The sequence below is a fragment of the Mesoplodon densirostris genome, chromosome 9, assembly GCF_025265405.1.
Source record: "Mesoplodon densirostris isolate mMesDen1 chromosome 9, mMesDen1 primary haplotype, whole genome shotgun sequence".
Lineage (NCBI taxonomy): Eukaryota > Metazoa > Chordata > Mammalia > Artiodactyla > Ziphiidae > Mesoplodon > Mesoplodon densirostris.
Genome location: NC_082669.1, coordinates 101,394,724 through 101,414,288, shown reverse-complemented (window position 1 = coordinate 101,414,288; position 19,565 = coordinate 101,394,724). Strand labels below are relative to the sequence as shown.

At 42.1% G+C, this 19,565-nt stretch overlaps 1 protein-coding gene across 3 annotated transcripts in view; it reads right to left on the bottom strand.

The window, feature by feature from the left end:
* AGK (acylglycerol kinase) overlaps positions 1-17,778 on the bottom strand; it is an 87,654-nt gene extending 69,876 nt beyond the window's left edge. The window contains exons 1-3 of one of the 3 annotated variants that reach the window (XM_060108220.1): positions 17,235-17,450; positions 16,421-16,566; positions 11,967-12,084 (exon numbers count right to left, since the gene is read on the bottom strand). In XM_060108220.1, the coding sequence (XP_059964203.1) occupies positions 11,967-12,067 (101 nt within the window). In that variant the 5' untranslated portion in view covers positions 12,068-12,084; positions 16,421-16,566; positions 17,235-17,450. Of the gene's footprint in view, positions 1-11,966; positions 12,085-12,985; positions 13,082-16,420; positions 16,567-17,234; positions 17,451-17,680 lie in introns of those variants that run through there. The other 2 variants (XM_060108219.1, XM_060108221.1) reach the window with 2 other exon arrangements.
* Between the last annotated feature and the right edge of the window lie 1,787 nt (positions 17,779-19,565).

Sequence of the window (19,565 nt, the reverse complement as noted above, 5' to 3'; positions counted from 1 at the left end):
GATTATCGTCATTATTGCCACTAAGTTCTCAATAAAATTGAATGACACTGAACACACCCCTCAGGCCAACTCATAACCATTTCGTTTTCCTTCTAAGCAACTGTCTGACCACAGAACTTGAAAGGTGGGCTCCCACCAATGCTTACAGTATAGGAATCAAGATTAATGTTCCTCTGTTCAGAGGGAAAAAAAACTCCAGTATTAATAAAAACCTAGAGACACATGGCCGAGGACCATTGCTATACAGTAAGTCCTGTACATACGAACGAGTTCTGTTCCAAGAGCACGTTCCTAAGTCCAATTTGTTCGTGAGTCCAACAAAGTTAGACTAGGTACCCAACTAACACAATCCGCTCTATACCACTGCTTTTACACTTCCTTCCGGACATCCTGGGCTTGAAATAAAGATCCTATATTACTGTACTCTATACAGTACTGTAAAGTACACAAAAACACAGCCACTTGTAGACGATGCACGCATGTGACAATGTACGCCAGACTCGTGAACTCACTTACAGGATGGAACACGCGAACGCTTGTTCGCATCTTTGAAAGTTCGCAACTTGAAGGTTCATAGGTAGGGGACTCACTATAGTATCACAGTTGCTTTGCAAGTTGCACGTTAAGGGAGGTATAGTGTTTGTGGCATTTAAAATTCTCCGAGAAGGAACCAGGAATTCTGGCTGAGAGGCTAGACGCTCCACAGAAATAAACAGGAGGGAGTCCTGGGTCACAGGCCAAGGTGGGTGGCAGAAGTGGTGCCAGAAGCACTGAGCCAGAGGATGAAGCTGAGAACCAGGAGCCAGAACTAAGCAAGAGCAGAGCTACGGTCAACTGCTGAGCCACGAGGATGAGTTGAGACGCTGTGGAAGGGCTCACCAGCCAACATCACAAGGAGAGAGGCCAGAGCCAGGATGGGCAAGGACAAGGCCCCCACTGAGGAAAGGAACAATCTGAGCTCGAAGGAGGCAGACGAGGGTTCTGACACGGCTTGCGGCTTTTAACTCCTTAGGCCCTGCCTCTTTTGTGGTTATGTTCTGTCACGCTTGAAATTACACTTCTCCAAGCTGTCGTTACCCATGGAAGGTGAAATAAATAAAAGGCTGAGATCTCATTACACCATCTGGCAGATCCTCGTCTTCCTTCCCCACTGGCTGTCTCTCGAATCACTCATTGCTCAGTTACCAGCAGTAATTCGTTTTAACTCCCAAAGTAACTGAGTATATATTATATCAAATTAATTCACAATTACTAGCATGTATTGAACCCTGATATCAATCAGGCACTAGGCTAAGAGCTTTCCAGTTATCTTAATCCTTCAGTGGTCCAGTGAGGAACTGTTATTATCCCCACTTTACAGATGAACCTGAGGCTTAGAGCGCCCAAGGTCATACATACTGTTAGAAGTGCCCCCTTTCTTATGTTACTCTCTATTAGCAGGCTCCTGGCTACTGAAAGGGCTCCAGAGGAGAGAAAGACCATTGCAGGTAACTGCTGACATGATGAACTGAACAACCTGAAACTCGACCTCCCCCAGGGAACCCCGAAAGCTTGGGAAGAGCAGTTGAAGAGGAATGAGCAATACTTAAATTCTCTTTACTTTCAGCAAAGAGGGTCATTTCCTCCTCTTCAGTTGCTCCTACCAGAGTCCTGAGAGCAGCCTCTGCTGCTCCTGTCAACTACTGCAACCTGCTGTGGGGGAGATGATGCAGAGAAAAATATCACAGGTTCTTTTCCTTGAAACTGAGGGGAAGGGAGAAAAAAAAAGGAGAGGAATTCCCATAGGAGAAGAAAACTTATAAATACAGCAACATGAAATGATGCCTGCAGATAAATAATACCTGTGCCAAAAGACAAGTTAAAGACAGCAGCCAAAAATGAGACAGATAACATAACATATGCAATTTCTTCCAAAGCTGTTGAAGAAAAGGCCTTGTTTCCTTAAAAGCAAACTAAAATTTACTCTATCAAACCATGGTCGTTATTAAAATCAACATTGAAATACAGCCAGTTATTATTACTGGCATGTGAATCCTGTATCAGGAGACACTATTTTCCTTTCAAAGGAAAGAAAAAGTCAAATACATATAATACAATAATTTGCTTGCTTTTTAAAATTAGAAATATAAAATATTATGTTCACTATTATGTTCTTGTTAGAAATCAAGAACAAGGAACTTAAAATTCTATAAGTGTAAAATAATAATTATTTTATACTTATCTTCTAGAATACTACCCAGCAAAAAAAAAAAAAAAAAGGAATGAACTACAGATAAATAAAACAATATGGATGAATCTCAAAACCATTATGCTAGAGAAAGAAGGCTTACAAAAAACAATACAGGTTACATTATATGATTCCATTTATATAAAGTTCTAGAAGTGAAAAAAAAAAAAAGAATCTATGGTGGGGAAAAAAACAGAACAATAGTTGCCTCAGGGTGTGGGGGACAGGGATTGACTGTGAAGGGACATGAGGAAAACGTCTGGAGGGGTGGCAGCGCTCTCTATCTTGCTAGGAGCCTGGGTTACACAGGTGTATGCATCTGACAAAGCACAGTGAAAGCCGGCTTAAGATTTGTATATTTCATTGCATGTAAATTTCATAGTAAGGGAAAAAACACTATAAGCAAATACCGAGCTCTGATTACTGATACCCATGGTCAAGTACTCAGGTGGAAGTACACTGATGTCGACAAATTATTAATACTTGGAAATGCATCAAAAAGTAAGACTGAGAGGAGGATGGACAGATGGATGATAAGTGATGAAGCAAATGCAGTAAAATCTAGAATCCAAGTAGTAGGTAGGCAGGTGTTTACTGTAAAATTCTTTCGAGTTTGCTGGATGTTTGAAGATTTTCGTAGACTAGAGGAAAAATAAATGTACTCATCTATAAATTACAAACAGGTAAGGAAGCTAAGAAAAGCGGGGGGGGGGGGGTAGAAAAGTGAAAGGCAGAGTGAAAAGGAAAAAACAGTGAGTAAAAGGGAGAAAAGGAGACGGGGAGTCAGACCAGTAGATGAAAGGCCCACAGAGAACAACCGAGAGCACCCAGGAGGCTCTGAAATGAGGGCTCCGGTCCCTGGGCAGGTGTGTCCAGTTTTCACCTTGTCTCTACTAAATGCTAATAAATGTGTTTTATCTAATAAAGGAGCTTTATTCTATCCAGTGAAAAATGAAATGAGAACATAATAGAACAGTTCTAATAAAGTTATATGAAAGGCATTTAAAAGTTAATATTCAATAATTACAGCAGGATTTATATATTAAAGTGAGCTTTATTTTTCAAAGTTGTCAGAAGCAAAGAAAGTACATGGGATTTAGAACATGATTAACCTGGGTCCAAATCCCAGTTTCACCAGTAAGCAGAAATATGACTTTAGACAAGTTACTAATTTCTCTGAGCCCCAGTTTCCTCATTTATATATGGGAATAACATTACCTCTCTCACAGGGCTACTTTGAGGATTAAATGAGACCATGTATGCACACGGAAACAACTAGCCCAGCACCAGGTACGGCGTAATTATTTAACACAGGTGGTTTTCCTTTCCTCTTATTCTAATAATGCCACCGTTACTTAACACAGCTTTGTGATATTTTTGAGCTGTTGGCCAGGTGAAGAAGAGCAAAAGTGTTCCAGGTCGGGGGAAGAACACAAGCAAAGGGAGAGAGAGGGACAACAGGAAACAGGTCTTTTTCTAAAGTCTTCTGGAACATAGAGGTTGAGTGTAAGGGTGATGGAGAGAGGATGAAAAGGAATCAGAAAAAAGCCGAGAGGAGACAAGGCAGGATCATGAAGGGCCTTTTATGCCATGCTAAGCAGTTGGGTCTTTTTCTTCCAGGCAATGGAGAGTCATTTACAGGTTGTCAGTAGAACAGTGACATGATCAGAGTTCTCTTTTAGAAAGAATATTCTGCTGGCTGGCTGCATGGTACAACTCCAGGGACATGACTCACACAGGATGTCAAGAGAAGCAAGACATGGACTAAAAAGTATCATGACTCTGAAATCTTAAGTACCACACCTGAAAGCCCTCATGTAGTTATGATCACCTAAGAAGTCTACAGAATGAGGATAGGACCTGGGACACCAACCTTTAAGGGACAAGCAGAACAAAAAAGACACCCTAAAGGTAACTGAAGAGGATATGGTCAAAGAGAATCAAATGCGGCAGATATGGACTGAAAGTATCCACTTCATTTAACAACTAAGAGGCTATTAATGACCTTGTCAAGAACAGGGTCAGTCAAATGATGGGAATAAAACCAGATTTTACTAAGCTTACTCTAAAGTGGAGGTAGAGGCTGCAAGTGTGAGGCAAGATCTCAAGAATGGTATAAATGGAAGAGAGAGAGACTAGTAAATAAATGGGGACACACAGCTGAGATGACACGTTTAAGCTAGGAAGAGTTTGACAAATAGGGGCAAAGAAGTAGGAAGGATGAGATTCAAGATACAAGCGAGGAAAAGGATAACCAATGAAGGAGGAAGAACGGGATGCAGATCGGGGTTGGCCTTGGGCAGGAGGATGGCAACCTCATCCAATGAGACAAAAAGAACAGAAATGTGCGTGCAGGGGTAACTGCCCAGTGTTCTTTATTTTCTCTTTGAAGTAGGAGTTAAGGTTGTCCAACAATGAATATGGAGAAGGTGAAGCAGGAAACTGAGGAAATTCATGAATATTTCAAACTAAATTTGTGAAAATGGAAGAGTCACCTGACTATGGGTTTAGTGTATCATTTTCTTCAGGAGGATTCAACAGCCTGGGTTTGTGAATTCACAAGTGGCCAGTCAACGGGGTTGAGATTTTGCCCTCTGAGACTTTCATTCTCTTGTTTGTTCCTTCCTCCATAAATACAATATGTCTCAAGTGCCTTCTATGTGCTGGGTCTTGGGGACAACACTAAGAAAGACAAACAGGGCCCCTGCCTTTAGAGTCTTATAATATAAGAGAAAAAACAAACAGAACAAAAAACTATAATAGTAATAAGTATTATGTAGAAGTTCACAATACCATGGAGAAAATGTAGGAAGTCTGCCTAACCAAGACTGGAGGGGACAGGGAAGAAGGAACATTTGCGACCTGGAGAAACGGTTGGCTGGGGAAGAAGAGAAGGGAAGAGAGTTTCAGGAGGGAACACGTATGAAGGCCCTCTACGGAACCCTGAAACAGAAAGGACATGCCACTTTGGAAGACCTGAAAGTTCTATATGCCAAAGTGTAGAGTGTGGCAGGGCTAGAGCTGTCTACAGATGGGGCCAAGTCATGTAGAGTTGGTAAGAATTTGGGATCTGAGTCTAAAAGCAATAGCAATTTGCATTTTTACAAGACTGCCCTGGCAGTGCTGTGCAAAATAGATTAGAAACAGGCAAGAGTAGATACAAGGAGAATAGTCAGAAAGCATTTAGTAAGAATCCAGGCCAGAGATGATGGTAGTGAGCACAAAGGCGGCAACGGTGAGGAAGGACAACAGAAATCGAACAAAGTAAGTGATATAAAAGAAGTAAAATCACTTAGAATGTATAACTGAATGTGGGAAATAAGGATGAAGAAGGAATGGAAGATGACGTTCAAATTTTTAGTTTGGGAAACTGGATGGTGAGTGGTACTAATCACTGAGAGGGAACAGGTTTGACAGGAAAGCTTTTGATTTTATTTTTAGTCTGTCGAGTTTGAGGCACCTGGGAAGCAACCAAGGAGACAAGTTAAGTAAGCAGCCGAATGCACATATAGGTCTGGAGCTCAGAAGAGGTCTCTATGGAAATACAAACCTGCGGTCTGTCTACCTACGGCTGACAATAAAGCCACGGGGAGCAGATGAGATCATACAGGGAGAGGGTATAAAGTGAGCAGAGGGCCCAGGGCAGAGTCCTAGAGAACTGCTTCTGTAACCCCTGAGTAGAAGGGAGAAGTAAAAGGTGAGAAGGAATGGCCAGAGGAGGAGGAGGGAAAACAGATGCCTGGCAGTCAGAAGCCAAGAAAAAAAAAGTGTTTCAAGGAGAGTCAACTGTGTCTAAAGCTGAGTAATAAAACTGGTGCGACTAATTCAAACAAAGACCACACAGGATGTAGAATGGGTAGGAGGTAGGGAAGCAGAGAGAACCTATTCAAAAAGTTTAACTTAAAATAGGAGGAGGAAATGAGAGAGTGAAAAGGCCAGGGAGGACATAGGAAAAACTGTGTTGAACTGTGTGATGTGTTGAATCAAGGAATCTAGGACAGGAAGAAAGTGAAGAAGGCAGGGATGAGTGACAGATTGGGAAGAAAATGGAGGGCCCAAGGGACAAGAAGTCTTGATAACACTGAAAAAGAGGAGTAAAGGAAGAAAACTGGAATAACAGGAGGCTGAAATGAGAGATTCAGATGCTTAAGTTCCATTTTCAAAAGTGGAACAAGGACAAGTGATGACAAGGTTTAAAAGCATTCAACCAGTGAGAATGGGGAGAGTTGAAAGAGGGCAAAGTATTAAAGTCCCAGGAATAGATTAAGTCAGGGAAAGGAAAGACAAGGTGTTGTTAGGTGGGTTGTTCACATAAACACTCCGGGTATTCAGAAAGATAACAAGATAACAATGCCCTTTTCTCTTAAAGAGAAAAGAACATTGATAAGCCAGGCACCAAAGCCTAAGTATAATGTAGATGAGATCCCAGAAAGCTGGGTGCTTTATGGTTTTATAATATAGCCAGATACGATGAGCCTCAAAGGAGAAAAGATTTTTATAAGAAGATTAAAGAGTAATGGTTTGGAATAGGTACCGAGGAGCTAGGAGAATGGCAACCCCACCTCACAACCCATTTGAAGAGGAGGGCAGCTTCTATTCAAGAGAGCTGCAGGGTAAGATTTTTGCAGGGAAAAAACTAAATTAGTATTATAAAAAATAATGTGAGGACTGCTATGTGAAAAGTTTGGGATTTTTTTTTTTAAAGGACAATAGAAGGAAACTACCTCTACATAATAAAGGACATATACGAAAAGCCCACAGCTGACATCATATTCAACAGAGAAGACTGAAAGCTTTTCCTTAAAGATCAGGAACAAGGGAAGGATGCCCAATCTTGCCACTTCTATTAAACATAGTACTGGGAATCTTAGCCAGAGCAATTAGGCAAGAAAAAGAAATAAAACGCATCCAAATTGGAAACGAAGAAGTAAAACTGTTTGCAGATGATGTGATCTTATATGTAGAAAACACTAAAGAGTCCACACAAATAAGCTATTAGAATAAACAAATTCAGCAAAGTTGCAAAAGTTTGCAAAGTTTACAAAATCAAAACACAAAAATCAGTTGTGTTTTTATACACTAACAATGAACAATTCAAAAAGGAAGTTAAAAGAAAAATCCCATTTACGGAACAGGATAAAAAGCCCAGAGATAAACCCATGCACCTATGGTCAACTAATCTATGACAAAGGAGGCAAGGATGTACAATGGAGAAAAGACAGTCTCTTCAATAAATGGTGCTGGAACAACTGGACAGCTACATGTAGAAGAATGAAATTAGAACACTCCCTATACCATACACAAAAATAAACTCAAAGTGGATTAAAGACCTAAACATAAGACCGGACACTATAACACTCTTAGAGCAAAACATAGGAAGAACACTCTTTGACATAAATCACAGCAAGATCTTTTTTGATCCACCTCCTAGAGTAATGGAAATAAAAACAAAAATAAACAAATGGGACCTAACAAAACTTAAAAGCTTTGCACAGCAAAGGAAACTATAAACAAGACGAAAAGACAATCCTCAGAATGGGAGAAAATATTTGCAAATGAATCAATGGACAAAGGATTAATCTCCAATATATACAAACAGTTCATGCAGCTCTATGTCAAGAAAATGCAACCCAATCAAAAAATGGGCAGAAGATCTAAATAGACATTTCTCCAAAGAAGACAGACAGATGGCCAAGAAGCACATGAAAAGCTGCTCAACATCACTAATTATTAGAGAAATGCAAATCAAAACTACAATGAGGTATCACCTCACACCAGTTAGAATGGGCATCATCAGAAAATCTACAAACAACAAATGCTGGAGAGGCTGTGGAGAAGAGGGAACCCTCTTGCACTGTTGGTGGGAATGTAAATTGATACAGCCACTATGGAGAACAGTATGGAGGTTCCTTAAAAAACTAAAAATAGAATTACCATATGATCCAGCAATCCCACTACTGGGCATATACCCAGAGAAAACCATAATTCAAAAAGACACATGCACCCCAATGTTCACTGCAGCACTATTTACAATAGCCAGGTCCTGGAAGCAACCTAAATGCCCATCGACAGGCGAATGGATAAAGAAGATGTGGTACATATATACAATGGAATATTACTCAGCCATAAAAAGGAACGAAATTGAGTCATTTGTAGAGATGTGGATGGATCTAGAGACTGTCATACAGAGTGAAGTAAGTCAGAATGAGAAAAACAAATATCATATATTAATGCATATATGTGGGATCTAGAAAAATGGTACAGATGAACTGGTTTGCAGGGCAGAAATAGAGACACAGATGTAGAGAACAAATGTGTGGACACCAAGGGGGGAAAGTGGGGGCAGGGGTGGTGGTGGTGGTGGGATGAATTGAGAGATTGGGATTGACATGTATACACTGATGTGTATGAAATAGATAAATAATAAGAACCTGCTATATAAAAAATAAAATTCAAAAAAAGGGGGAGAATTTTTTAAACCCCATTTACAGTAGCACTGAAAAGAATAAAATATTTAGGAAGAAATATTTTAACCAAGGAGGTGAAAGACTTGTATACTAAAAATGATAAAACACTGCTGAAAGAAATTAAAGAAGACACAAATGAATGGAAAGACATCCCATGCTCATGGATTGGAAGGCTTAATATTGTTTAAATTCCCATACTACCCAAAATGAGCTACAGATTCAATGTAATCCCTATCAAAATTCTAGTGGCATTTTTGAAAAAATAGAAAAAACCATCCTAAAATGCATATGGAATCTCAAAGGGCCCTGAATAGCCAAAAGAATCCTGAAAAAGAACAAAGTTAGAGGCTTATCACTAATTTCAAAACGTATTCCAAAGCTACAGTAATTAAAACAGTATGATACTGGCATAAAGAGAAACATATAGATCAGTGGAACAGAACAGAGAGCCCAGAAATAAATTCTCACATATATGATCAAATGATGTTTGACAAGGAGGGCACCTAGGAGACACACTGGGGAAAGAACTAGAAATGGGTTAAAGACCTAAACCTAAGACCTAAATCTATAAAACTCCTATAGGAAAAAAACATAGCGGGGAAGCTTTTTGACTTTGGATTTGGCAATGATTTCTTAGATGTGACACCAAAAGCAAAAACAGACAAGTGGAATCACACCAAGCTTAAAAACTTCTGTGCATCAAAGGACAATCAACAGAGAGAAAAAGGCAATCTATGGAATAGAAGAAAATATTTGCAAATCATGTATCTCATAACAGGTTAAAGAACTCCTACAACTCAACAAATAAACTGATTTTTTTAATGAGCAAAAAACTTGAACAGACATTTCTCCAAATAAGATAAACAAATGGCCAGCAAACATATGAAAAAATGCTCAGTATCACTAATCATTAAGAGAAACGCAAACGAAAACCACAAAATGCCATATCACACCCATTAGGATGGCCAATATCAAAAAAAAAAAAACAGAAAATAAAAAGTGTTGATAAGCATGTGGAGAAACTGGGGTTGTAAAATGGTGCAGCCACTATGGAAAACAGTATGGAGTTTCCTCAAAAATTTTAAAATAGAAATACCATCTGATCCATCAATCCCACTTCTGGGTATATACCCAAAAAAATTAAAAACAGGATGTTACAGCCATATCTGCACACCCAAGTTCAATGTAGCATTATTCTCAATATCCAAGAGGTGGAAGCAACCCAAATGTCCATCAACATATAAACAGATAAAGAAATGTGGTATATACATACAATGGAATATTATTCAGCCTTAAAAAAAGAAGGAAATCCTGCCATATGCTACAACATCAATGAACCATAAGGACATTGTGCTAAATGAAATAAGCCAGTCACAAAAGACAAATACTACATGATTCCACTCATATGAAGTATCTAAAGCAGTCAAACTTACAGAAACAGAAAATAGAATGGTGGTTGCCAGGAGCTGGAAGGAGGAGGAAATGGGGAGTTGTATTCAGTGGGGATAAAGTTTCCATTTTGCAAGATGAAAAAGTTCTAGAGATCTGCTGTACAGCAATCTGAATATATTTAACACTACTGAGTGTACACTTAAAAACGGTCAAGGTGGTAAATTTTCTGTTAGTGTTTTTTACCACAGTTTTTTAAAAGGGGGAGGGAGGGGTGCTAAATAGCACCAGAGCATGCGGAGAGAAGTCTGAGAAAAGGAAGCTATGCAGGACAATGGGGGGTTGCATTCTGAGCAGTGACCTTGAATGTCAAGGGTAGAGACACAGCAAAATGATGCCTCCAGCCTCCTGCTACACTTCTAGTTCAAGCTGTTTCAGATCCAACTGAGAGTGAGGCCTCCGACGTGCCACAGACTTAATGGGCCTTTTTTAAAGTCTCAAGACTACGCTGGCGAGAAATTATTATGGTACCTTAAAGACATCCTGAACAGGGGACACGGTTATTTCCTCACATCTTCACCCAGCAGTAGCAATGGCAATAATCCGCAGCAGGTGGGAGGTTCTCCCGCCTCAAGCCACCTGTGGCCTGGACTGGGTGCTCTTGAATAGGAAATCCTAGTTCCTATCTTGGCAGGAGGTATAAGGTGCCTTTCCTCGAGGGCTCAAATGTTACCGCTCAAATTTGCCGCAAAATGTTACGGAAAGACCCGAACAAACTTTTTGGCCAGCCCAATAGTTTAAAAAGGGAGGGAAAGCTAAACATTATATGCTCCATACACAATTTGTTAAAACATTTCCTCTGCCCTTCTCTTTTTTATATATTAAAATTTTAAGATTCTTAGGTCTGTTCTTTATACGTTAGCTAATGGAATTCAAGTGCTTAGCCTTGAGAATACTTAGAAAGAAAAGGGGGGAATGTTCCATCTTCTCCACACCTGCAAAAAGTAGACACCATGCGCATCATAAATTATCTCTGATAGTGGTGAATTGAGAACGTTCACAGAAGTACCAGTGTGACTCTCCTTTCCAACGTGGAGACTTCCATTATAAAGCCTGTTCAGTTTTCTGTTTAACAAAGCAGTTATTTAGGACACTTGGATGTCAGAGAATGTTGCTATATATTTAAGACATAGCCCTGAATCCCCAAAAGACAGCAATTTGATCGGCTCTCTTAGTAATTTGTATAACTTTTATATAAAAACTGTTTATTTAACTCTTATTACCATGTGAATCCAGAAGAGGAGCTCTGGCACTTTCTTCTCCCCACAGACCTGAAAGGCTAATAAAACCCATGACTGCCTGGAATTCCTTATTCAAACAAAAGGTTTGAATGTCTAAGTTTCATTTAAATCAACAAATGGGTTCATTAGTTTTGTTGTTGCTAAGGGGTTAGATGAGGAAAATCACAGGGGTTGCAGGTAGCAGACTCAGTGTCTAGCAATGGGCACTATTAGAGATCAAGAGACCATAGCGGGAAATGGAAGGACCACCCAAGGACACGTCTGAGTTCCAACCCTCTACTATTACTAGGGAAGTCCCTTGTCTCTCTCTAGGCGGCCCTCAATTTCTCCCCGTTCTGATCTCGCTGTAGTAATCTGTGTCCACTGAAGTACGAGTGTTAATAGCTCTATACAGTTTCCATCTTTCAGAACTGGGTACAACAAGAAGCCTTTGTCTTTGAGGTTTCAACATTTGCTTTCCTTTTACACCACACTGTTTTACAGAGACAAGCACAGCTAAACAGGATTTTAACCGTAGGCCCTTTTGGACTGTTTTGTTGTTGCATGTGAAGGTGGGGGGTATGGGGGCTGTCAGATATTTACCAGTGTTTTCCATAGAGCCAGTGGCCTCCCCATGTCAGCAGGCAGATCCCAGCTGTAGTTTTCTTCCAGTGATTTCGAAGTGTTTTAAAGAACACAGTCATCTTCTCTTAGGGATTTGCTAGATTGGTAGAGGCAGAAAAGAAAAAAATATAATTGTCCAAGGGAATCATGCAGAGTCCCTATGACTGGCTTCGGTTCTTTCATCCTCTCCACGTTTTCCTTCCTCCCTCCTTTTCCTTCCTAGTTACATCATCTTCATCTTCTCACCCACCCACCTACCCTTTCTTTCTTTCTTTCTTTCTTTCTTCACTTCTTTCCACCTAAACTACACTTTTTTCTTCTCTCATCACTTTTTCTTAGAGGGAAGGGGGAGAGAAGCAGGAAGAGAAGGAGGGAATTCTAGGTTTCCTGTCTTTGCTTTCTCCTTACAGTCATTATACCGCTATTTAAGAGTATCTGCTTATCTGGGAATTCCCTGGCCGTCCAGTGGTTAGGACTCGGCACTCTCACTGCCAGGGCCTGGGTTCGATCCCTGGTCGGGGAACTAAGATCCCACAAGACGTGCGGCACGGCCAGAAAAAAAAAGGAAAAAAAAAAAAAAAAAAGAGTGTCTGCTTATCCATTATATATAAAGTGTATATCATCAAATTAGTAATCAAATTAGTAATGTAAAGGGATTATTCAAAATAGGAGAAAACACTAGGCTCTCAATAGAACATTCACAGAAAACTCAAATGAAGAGGAAATGCACATAGCTCTGTAAAAATGCTCAACTTCCTGAGTAATCAAAGACATGCAAATTACAAAGAACTATCACTATTCACCTATAAAATTACCAAAATTTTTAAATGATTATACTCACTGATGACAAAATGAGATAGACACACACTCCTATATGGAAGGTAAACTAGCATAACTTTACTCAAAAACAAAGTGACCATATAAACCTATTCTGTTTCTTTTCGTCACAGCACTTATCCTGGGATGATCCTTATGTGCTAGTGTGCTTATTAACTTACCCACTGGAATGTAAACTCCGTGAGAGTAAAGGTTTTGACTGTTCTGGTCACTGCAGTGTCCCTGTGTCTAAAATAAAACCTGGCACATAATAGCCATTCGGTAAATAACTGTTGAATGTGATGGGGTTCAAGACATGCTACCCCAAAATATGGCACCTTGGCAGAGTGGATATTTTAAGCGGAAGGAGTTCGGGAAAACGGCAGAAGCAGGAAAGTCACCCTGACCACCTCCCCGCCTTGCCCTTCTCCCCTGAAAGAGATCATAAAACCCTCCAGTGAGAGGTGCCTGCCCTATACCCAGCAGGAAGGACCCATCTGTCTCCAAAGAAAAAGGGATGCCAAGAAGAATCCTAACACGCAGGCCTTGCTAAGTTTCCCATTTGCTATAATCACCTCATACCCTTTACCCTGTCATGCTCCTCCACGACTGTCTAAAATAAAATACTCGGGCCTGTTTCCTTGGGTCTTCATTTCTTTATGAAGGCTCTCGTATCATGTAAAACTTATACTGAGTAAACTTGTATGCTTTCCTCCTGTTGATCAGTCTTTGTCAGTTTAATTTCCAGACCTAGCTAGGGACCCTATGAAGGTTAAGCAACACTTTCCCCCAACTACATTAAATCTTTTTTCACTAAGAATTTTTGTTGATGTGGAAAAAACTAAAAGCATAATGTTAAGTAAAATTAGCAGGATTAAAAAGCCTTATGTGGGCCTCCCTGGTGGCGCAGTGGTTGAGAGTCCGCCTGCCGATGCAGGGGATACGGGTTCGTGCCCCGGTCTGGGAGGATCCCATATGCCGCGGAGCGGCTGGGCCCGTGAGCCATGGCCGCTGGGCCTGCGCGTCCGGAGCCTGTGCTCCGCAACGGGAGAGGCCATGACAGTGAGAGGCCCACATACCGCAAAAAGAAAAAAAAAAAAAAAAAAAAAAAGCCTTATGTAATTGGTATTTACCAATTATGTTCAAACATGAATATAAATGAAAAAAAAATACCAGTAGAAATAAACACACAGAAATTTTAAGTAATTCCCTCTTGGTTGTGAGAAAATGGGTGACATTTATTTTACATCTTAAATTGCAATGTATTTTCTAAATTTTCTAAAAATAAATATAAATTATTTTCTAAACAGATACAGAAAATTTTTATGACTTTGTGTGCATGAGGTAAACAGAACAAGGAAAAAAAATCTTCAGCTTTTGGTGAAGATTCTAGTTCTTTTATTACTCCCTTTAACCACAAAGACTCTCTTCTTGACCTAACTTTAATCAGGCTCCTCTGAGCTCTGCTGGACAAGGCCCTAGCTTGGGCTTCCCCCTCCGCCCTTGTAGAATCCAGTTTGAGCAAGAATCCCACTTAGCTTAGTGAAAATCCCCCACCTCCACCGTTGGTATCTGACCACCCTGGATATCTTATCACCCTGGTCTGCCTTCAGCAAGAACTCTACTGAGTCAGCCTAACAAGAATTCCCCTTAACCCTGATGTTCCCTCTTAGTAATTTTCCATCCACTGATGCTCACCCTGCCCCTTGGCTATAAACCCCCATTTGTCCTCGTTGGAGTCAGAGTTGAGTCCAACCTCCTTCCCCCACTCTAAGACCACCACTGCAGTGGTCTCTACATCCACCCAGATGCCTCTCCCCACCCTTGAGTAAAGTCTACCTTACCATTCTTTAACAAGTGTCACTACATAATTTTTTCTTTAACACTACCATTGGTTAAAATTCCTCTCAAGGCCAGACACATCCTTATCACCAGCAACAATGAAGCCAGTGCCAGGGAGCCCACCTTCCTGGGAATCAGAGCCACAGTCCAGGATGGTACACAAAGGAACCCAAAGGCACATGTGATAATTAGATGCCTCTCCATCGCACCCTAAAGCACTCGTTCATTCAGCATGCTAGACTCTGTCCTGGGTGCTAGGCAGAGAAGCACAAGCCTCTATTCTCAAGTGCTGGCAACTGTTAAACCCACAAGTGCAAAACAATTACACAATTTATGATTGTAATACAGTGGGAAGGATGTTGAGGGGTAAGTCATGGCTCTGTCAGAAGCCACAAGAATGACCTAATGTAGACTGGAGGTGACACAGTGGTCCATGGTTGGGGGAAGTCTTCCCCGAAGGCGTGACATTTACCCTGGGTCTTGGAGAATGAGGAGTACCAAATGAGAAGCTAAAGAGATTGATGTGCATAAAGGCATAAATGATAGCAAGGTATGTTCAGGGAAACACAGGTGGGTAGTCAGGTATAAAGAGCAGGGTAAATATGGAAGGTGAGAACAAGGCCTCTCAACCTCTAGTGTAAAACTTGTTAAAAGGCAGATTCTTGGGCATTACCCCCTGAGATTCTGACTTGTTCTGGTTGGGCTGTTAGGGAAACCGAGCAGGACCCTGTGGGGCTCCTGGGCACGAAAGCCTTTCTGTGTCTCCCATTTCTTGACTTTCCGAGTTCCAAAGGGCAGGTTCAAACAGTTGCTAATCAGGGAAGGGAAGGGATACAGAGACAAGGGAGGAGCAGTCAGAAAACATTAGTGCAGCCTCGAGGCAGGGTCCTGGTTCCACCTCAAGGGATACACATAACAATATCTTTGAGCTCTTCCACAGAACTAAAACCCCCAACAAACGGAAGATGGTAACTACTTGATGAAGCAACCTTCATTTCAGAGGTCACAGTTTAATAACCTCGAGAATCACAGAAGCTCATCAGAAGACCACCTGAGGCCAGATTAGATTAAAGGAAAGCAGGCCCTGCATACACCCTGATCCTTATAAGCAATCCCACCCTTGAACCATTGCTATAAAACTCCTCACCAAATCCCCCTGGGTTGGAACACACAGTTTTTGAGGGCATGAGCCTGCTGTGTCCCCCTCTGCCTGGCAAAGCAATAAAGCTATTCTTTTCTACTTCACCCAAAACTCTGGCTCCAAGATTCAATTTGGCACCAGTGCACAGAGGCCGAGTTTTTGGCATCATCATCTTCATTATTAATGAGTACTCCCATGCTTCTAGTGGAGGTCAGCACCACACTTTGAGAAATAATAGTCTGGAGATAAAGGATGGGGAAGGTCGGGGAGGTTCAGAAAAGGTCAGGAAGGACCTTGACTCCACGCTAAAGACTTTGGATGTTACATTGAAAATGATGAAAAACCTTGAAGGGACTTAAGCAAGTGAGTGATAGGATCACATTTGGACTGTAGAAAGATCACTTTGTAGCAGAATGGAAAATGCGCTGGAAGAAGCTGAGCTAAAAGCTAGAGAGCCAGTAGCAAGTTACTACCACAATCTCTAGGCACATAACGAAGGAAGAAGCAAAGGAGACAGAGAGAGGATAGATGTGGCAGATCTTTAGAAAATAGAATCTAGCAGCCATTGGTGATCAACTGATTGTAGGAGGTGAGAGAAGAGGAACCAAGCCAGATTTGTACTTGGGCAACTTACTGAATAGTGATTTCAATCATTAGAGTTGGATTGTAGGTTCATGAAGAAAAGTGTTGGAGATACTGAGTTGGAGATGCCTGTGGGGCATCCAATGGAAATGGTCAATGGATGTCTGGACTTAGCAGTTTGAAGCCAGGAGAAATTGTCTGGATGGAAGATATAGATTTGGGACTCATCAGTGTGAAGGAGATAAAGTTGGAGTACAGGTAAAATATCCAAGGCAAGGACAGAAGTTGGAGAACAATCTAACAGTCGTTAAGAGTCTGTTTTAAGGCCACCCATGACCCACTGGAACTCCCTTTGTGTCACAAATGAATGGGTCTGCGTATTACAAAACTACTGTGGAAACATGCAGGACCTAGTGTAGTGGAAAGAGCACTGGCCCAAGGGTCTTGAGGCCTAGATTCTAGTCCTACTTTTGTTACTTACTGGCAGTGAGAGCCTGGGTAAATCATTTCACCTGTCTCTATGTTCTCATTAGTAAAATGAGGATACACCTGCTCTGATTAACTCATTTGGCTGTAAAGTTCACATCTGTGAGGGGTATGGATGCACCTTGTAAAATTTTCCGGATTTAAGTCATCGTCAAATATGTAATATATTAGCTAGCAGTGTATATGGCTTCTAAGTACCCAATAGAACTCTTATTTCCCAATCTCAGTAAAAACTTAAATTTTTACTGAAAAAAAAAATTTGGCACATAATAGCCATTCGATAAATAACTGTTGCATGTCTCATCCGAAATGCATGGGTTTGGTTTTTTTTTTTTTCCCCCAAGAACTCCCCAATTCTGATTGTATTCGACCTTCCTCACCATGAGGCGGGGCTTTTCTCACTAGACTTGGGACCCCACAATGGGCAGGTTCTGTCTGTGCATCTCTAGCAAACAGAACCTAGTAAAGCACCTGGAATGAACGAACCAATCAACCAATCCACCAAGCGATCAGAAACCATTCGCCCCATTTTGCAAATGAGTTAGCTGAATCGCTCCCCCCGGCCCCAAGAGAAGTGGGTAAGGGTCACGCAAGTTCAAGGCAGCTCTGGGACTAGACCCCAGGCCACCAGCCTCCCGCAGCGGCAACAGGAACCCCGCCGTCCGCAGGGAGCCCTCCCCGCGCGGTTCCGTCCGGCCCTCGCTCCCACCCTCCGCCCGCACCCGGGTCGCGACGCCCACCCCACGCCCCGGGGCCCTCCCCGCCCGCCCGGGCGGGGTCCCCGAGCCCCGCTCCCGGCTCCCCGCCGCGGCACTGCCGCACTCACCAAGGCGGGTCCAGCGCGCAAGCTGCCTTTCCTGTGTGCTCCCTCAAGATTCCCCTGCTCTTTGAAGGGAAACCGCTGCCGCCGCCCTTGGGTTCCGCAGCGGGTTCCTGGCGCGCAAGGAGGGTGGGGTTTGCAGGGGCCGCCCGAGGCGCGCCGGGGCGGGGGGCGTGCCTTCAGTTTTCGATCACTCATTTATTCATCCATTCAGCCTTATCATCCATCCCTCTGTCGCTCAACAATATTTTATGGAAAACCTACCGAGACAAACACTGTTTTAGGACCTGGCACTAAATCGGAGAATAACTAAATGAACAGGGCAATTTCAGGCAGTGCTATGTACCACGAAGAAAACGAAAACAGGTGATAGAAAAGGAGGGGGGTGGGGGGAGAACTATTTTAAGTTAGGCCGTCTAAGTTAGGCCTCTCCGAGTAAGGCGCAATTAATCTGAGACCTGAAGGCGAGAAGGAGCAGGTCAAGCAAAGATCCAGAGGAAAAGAGAACCTGAAGGAGGGCACGGCCAGGGAAAAATCTGTAAAGCCTGAGGCAGTTTACCAAGTTGGGGGCCAGTGCGAGTGAAGCAGAGACAACTAGGCAATAAGAGGTAGCGATGAAGCCGGAGAGGTGGGCAAGACGGGCCATGGTGGTAAGGGGTTCCGACATTATATGGAATGGGATGGGAAGACCTTGAGAGGATTCAGTCCGGGGAATGATCTGCTCTGGTTTGCATTTTAAACACCTCTGGCCACAGTGTAGTGAATAGATTCTAGAGAGCTGCAGAGAAGCCAGGGCCCATGCTGACCACCAGAGGGCAACTCTAATTCTCTGTCCGCCTCCCACCAGTTCCCCCACCCGCACGTGTGCTGTGAGGACCATACCAGTCAGTCAAGGTTTCTTTCTTTTCTTCTCCCATCCATCATTGGATCAACCAACATTTGCTGAGTGCTGCGCATGCGCTAGGCACGGGAGATGCACTCCTGTACAGCACCCACCCCCGCCCATTGTCCCTGCCCTCATAGAGCTTGCAGTCTAGTTTCCCCATTTACTGCTTAAAGACACGCATCTTTACTATCGCCCCCCAGATGAATGTTTTTAGAGAAATGAGAACCACCGACGAGATTATGGTGCAGTAAAGCATACTTGGCCAGGTTCTAATCCTCAGGACCCCACACTACCATTAGGGTGAACTTCCTAGCCCTTCCACCTGTAAATTAGAAGACTGGATCACCGTAAAAAATCTCTTCTAGCTATAAGATGTTGTGATATTCTAGGTATGAGAGACAGTTATTTTCAACTCTCCTTTTCCAACCATCTAAAACATTTGCATTTGAAAATGAGTTGCTGAACTGCTTGCCTGCAGGCTAGAAAAATCTGGAACTTGATGCTGCATGGTCCAATGGGCAGACTAAGCTTTAGAGTTTCAGCAAAACAGTGGTTCCCAAAGTGAGAAAAATTTGGCTTAAATGAATTTTCCATAATTTCCAATCAGAAAATGAATAAATATAGAAAGAAGCTTTTTCTTAAAATATATATCTATACTTTATATATAGATGTATATTTTGTATATGTATACTTTTTATATATGTATACCTTTTCTTGTTGTTTTAGGGCTGATTTTATTTTTATTTTGGATTACACATTGACAGGGAGCTCTACACTCATTTCTGTCTTTAGGGTCAACAAAGAACAGAATCCAGTCTCGCTGGGATGCCTGCATCACGTGTGGATGTGACCTGACCACACTGAATGTGCTCATGTGCATGCTGGCCTGTGAGCGCCCCTGTGAGGACAGCTGTGCAAGCATGGCCATGTATCTGTGCACACGGTGTGGATAGTTTTATGGCAGTGAAAAGAGGCCTCCCTCTGTGGTCTGTGACTTATTGGCAC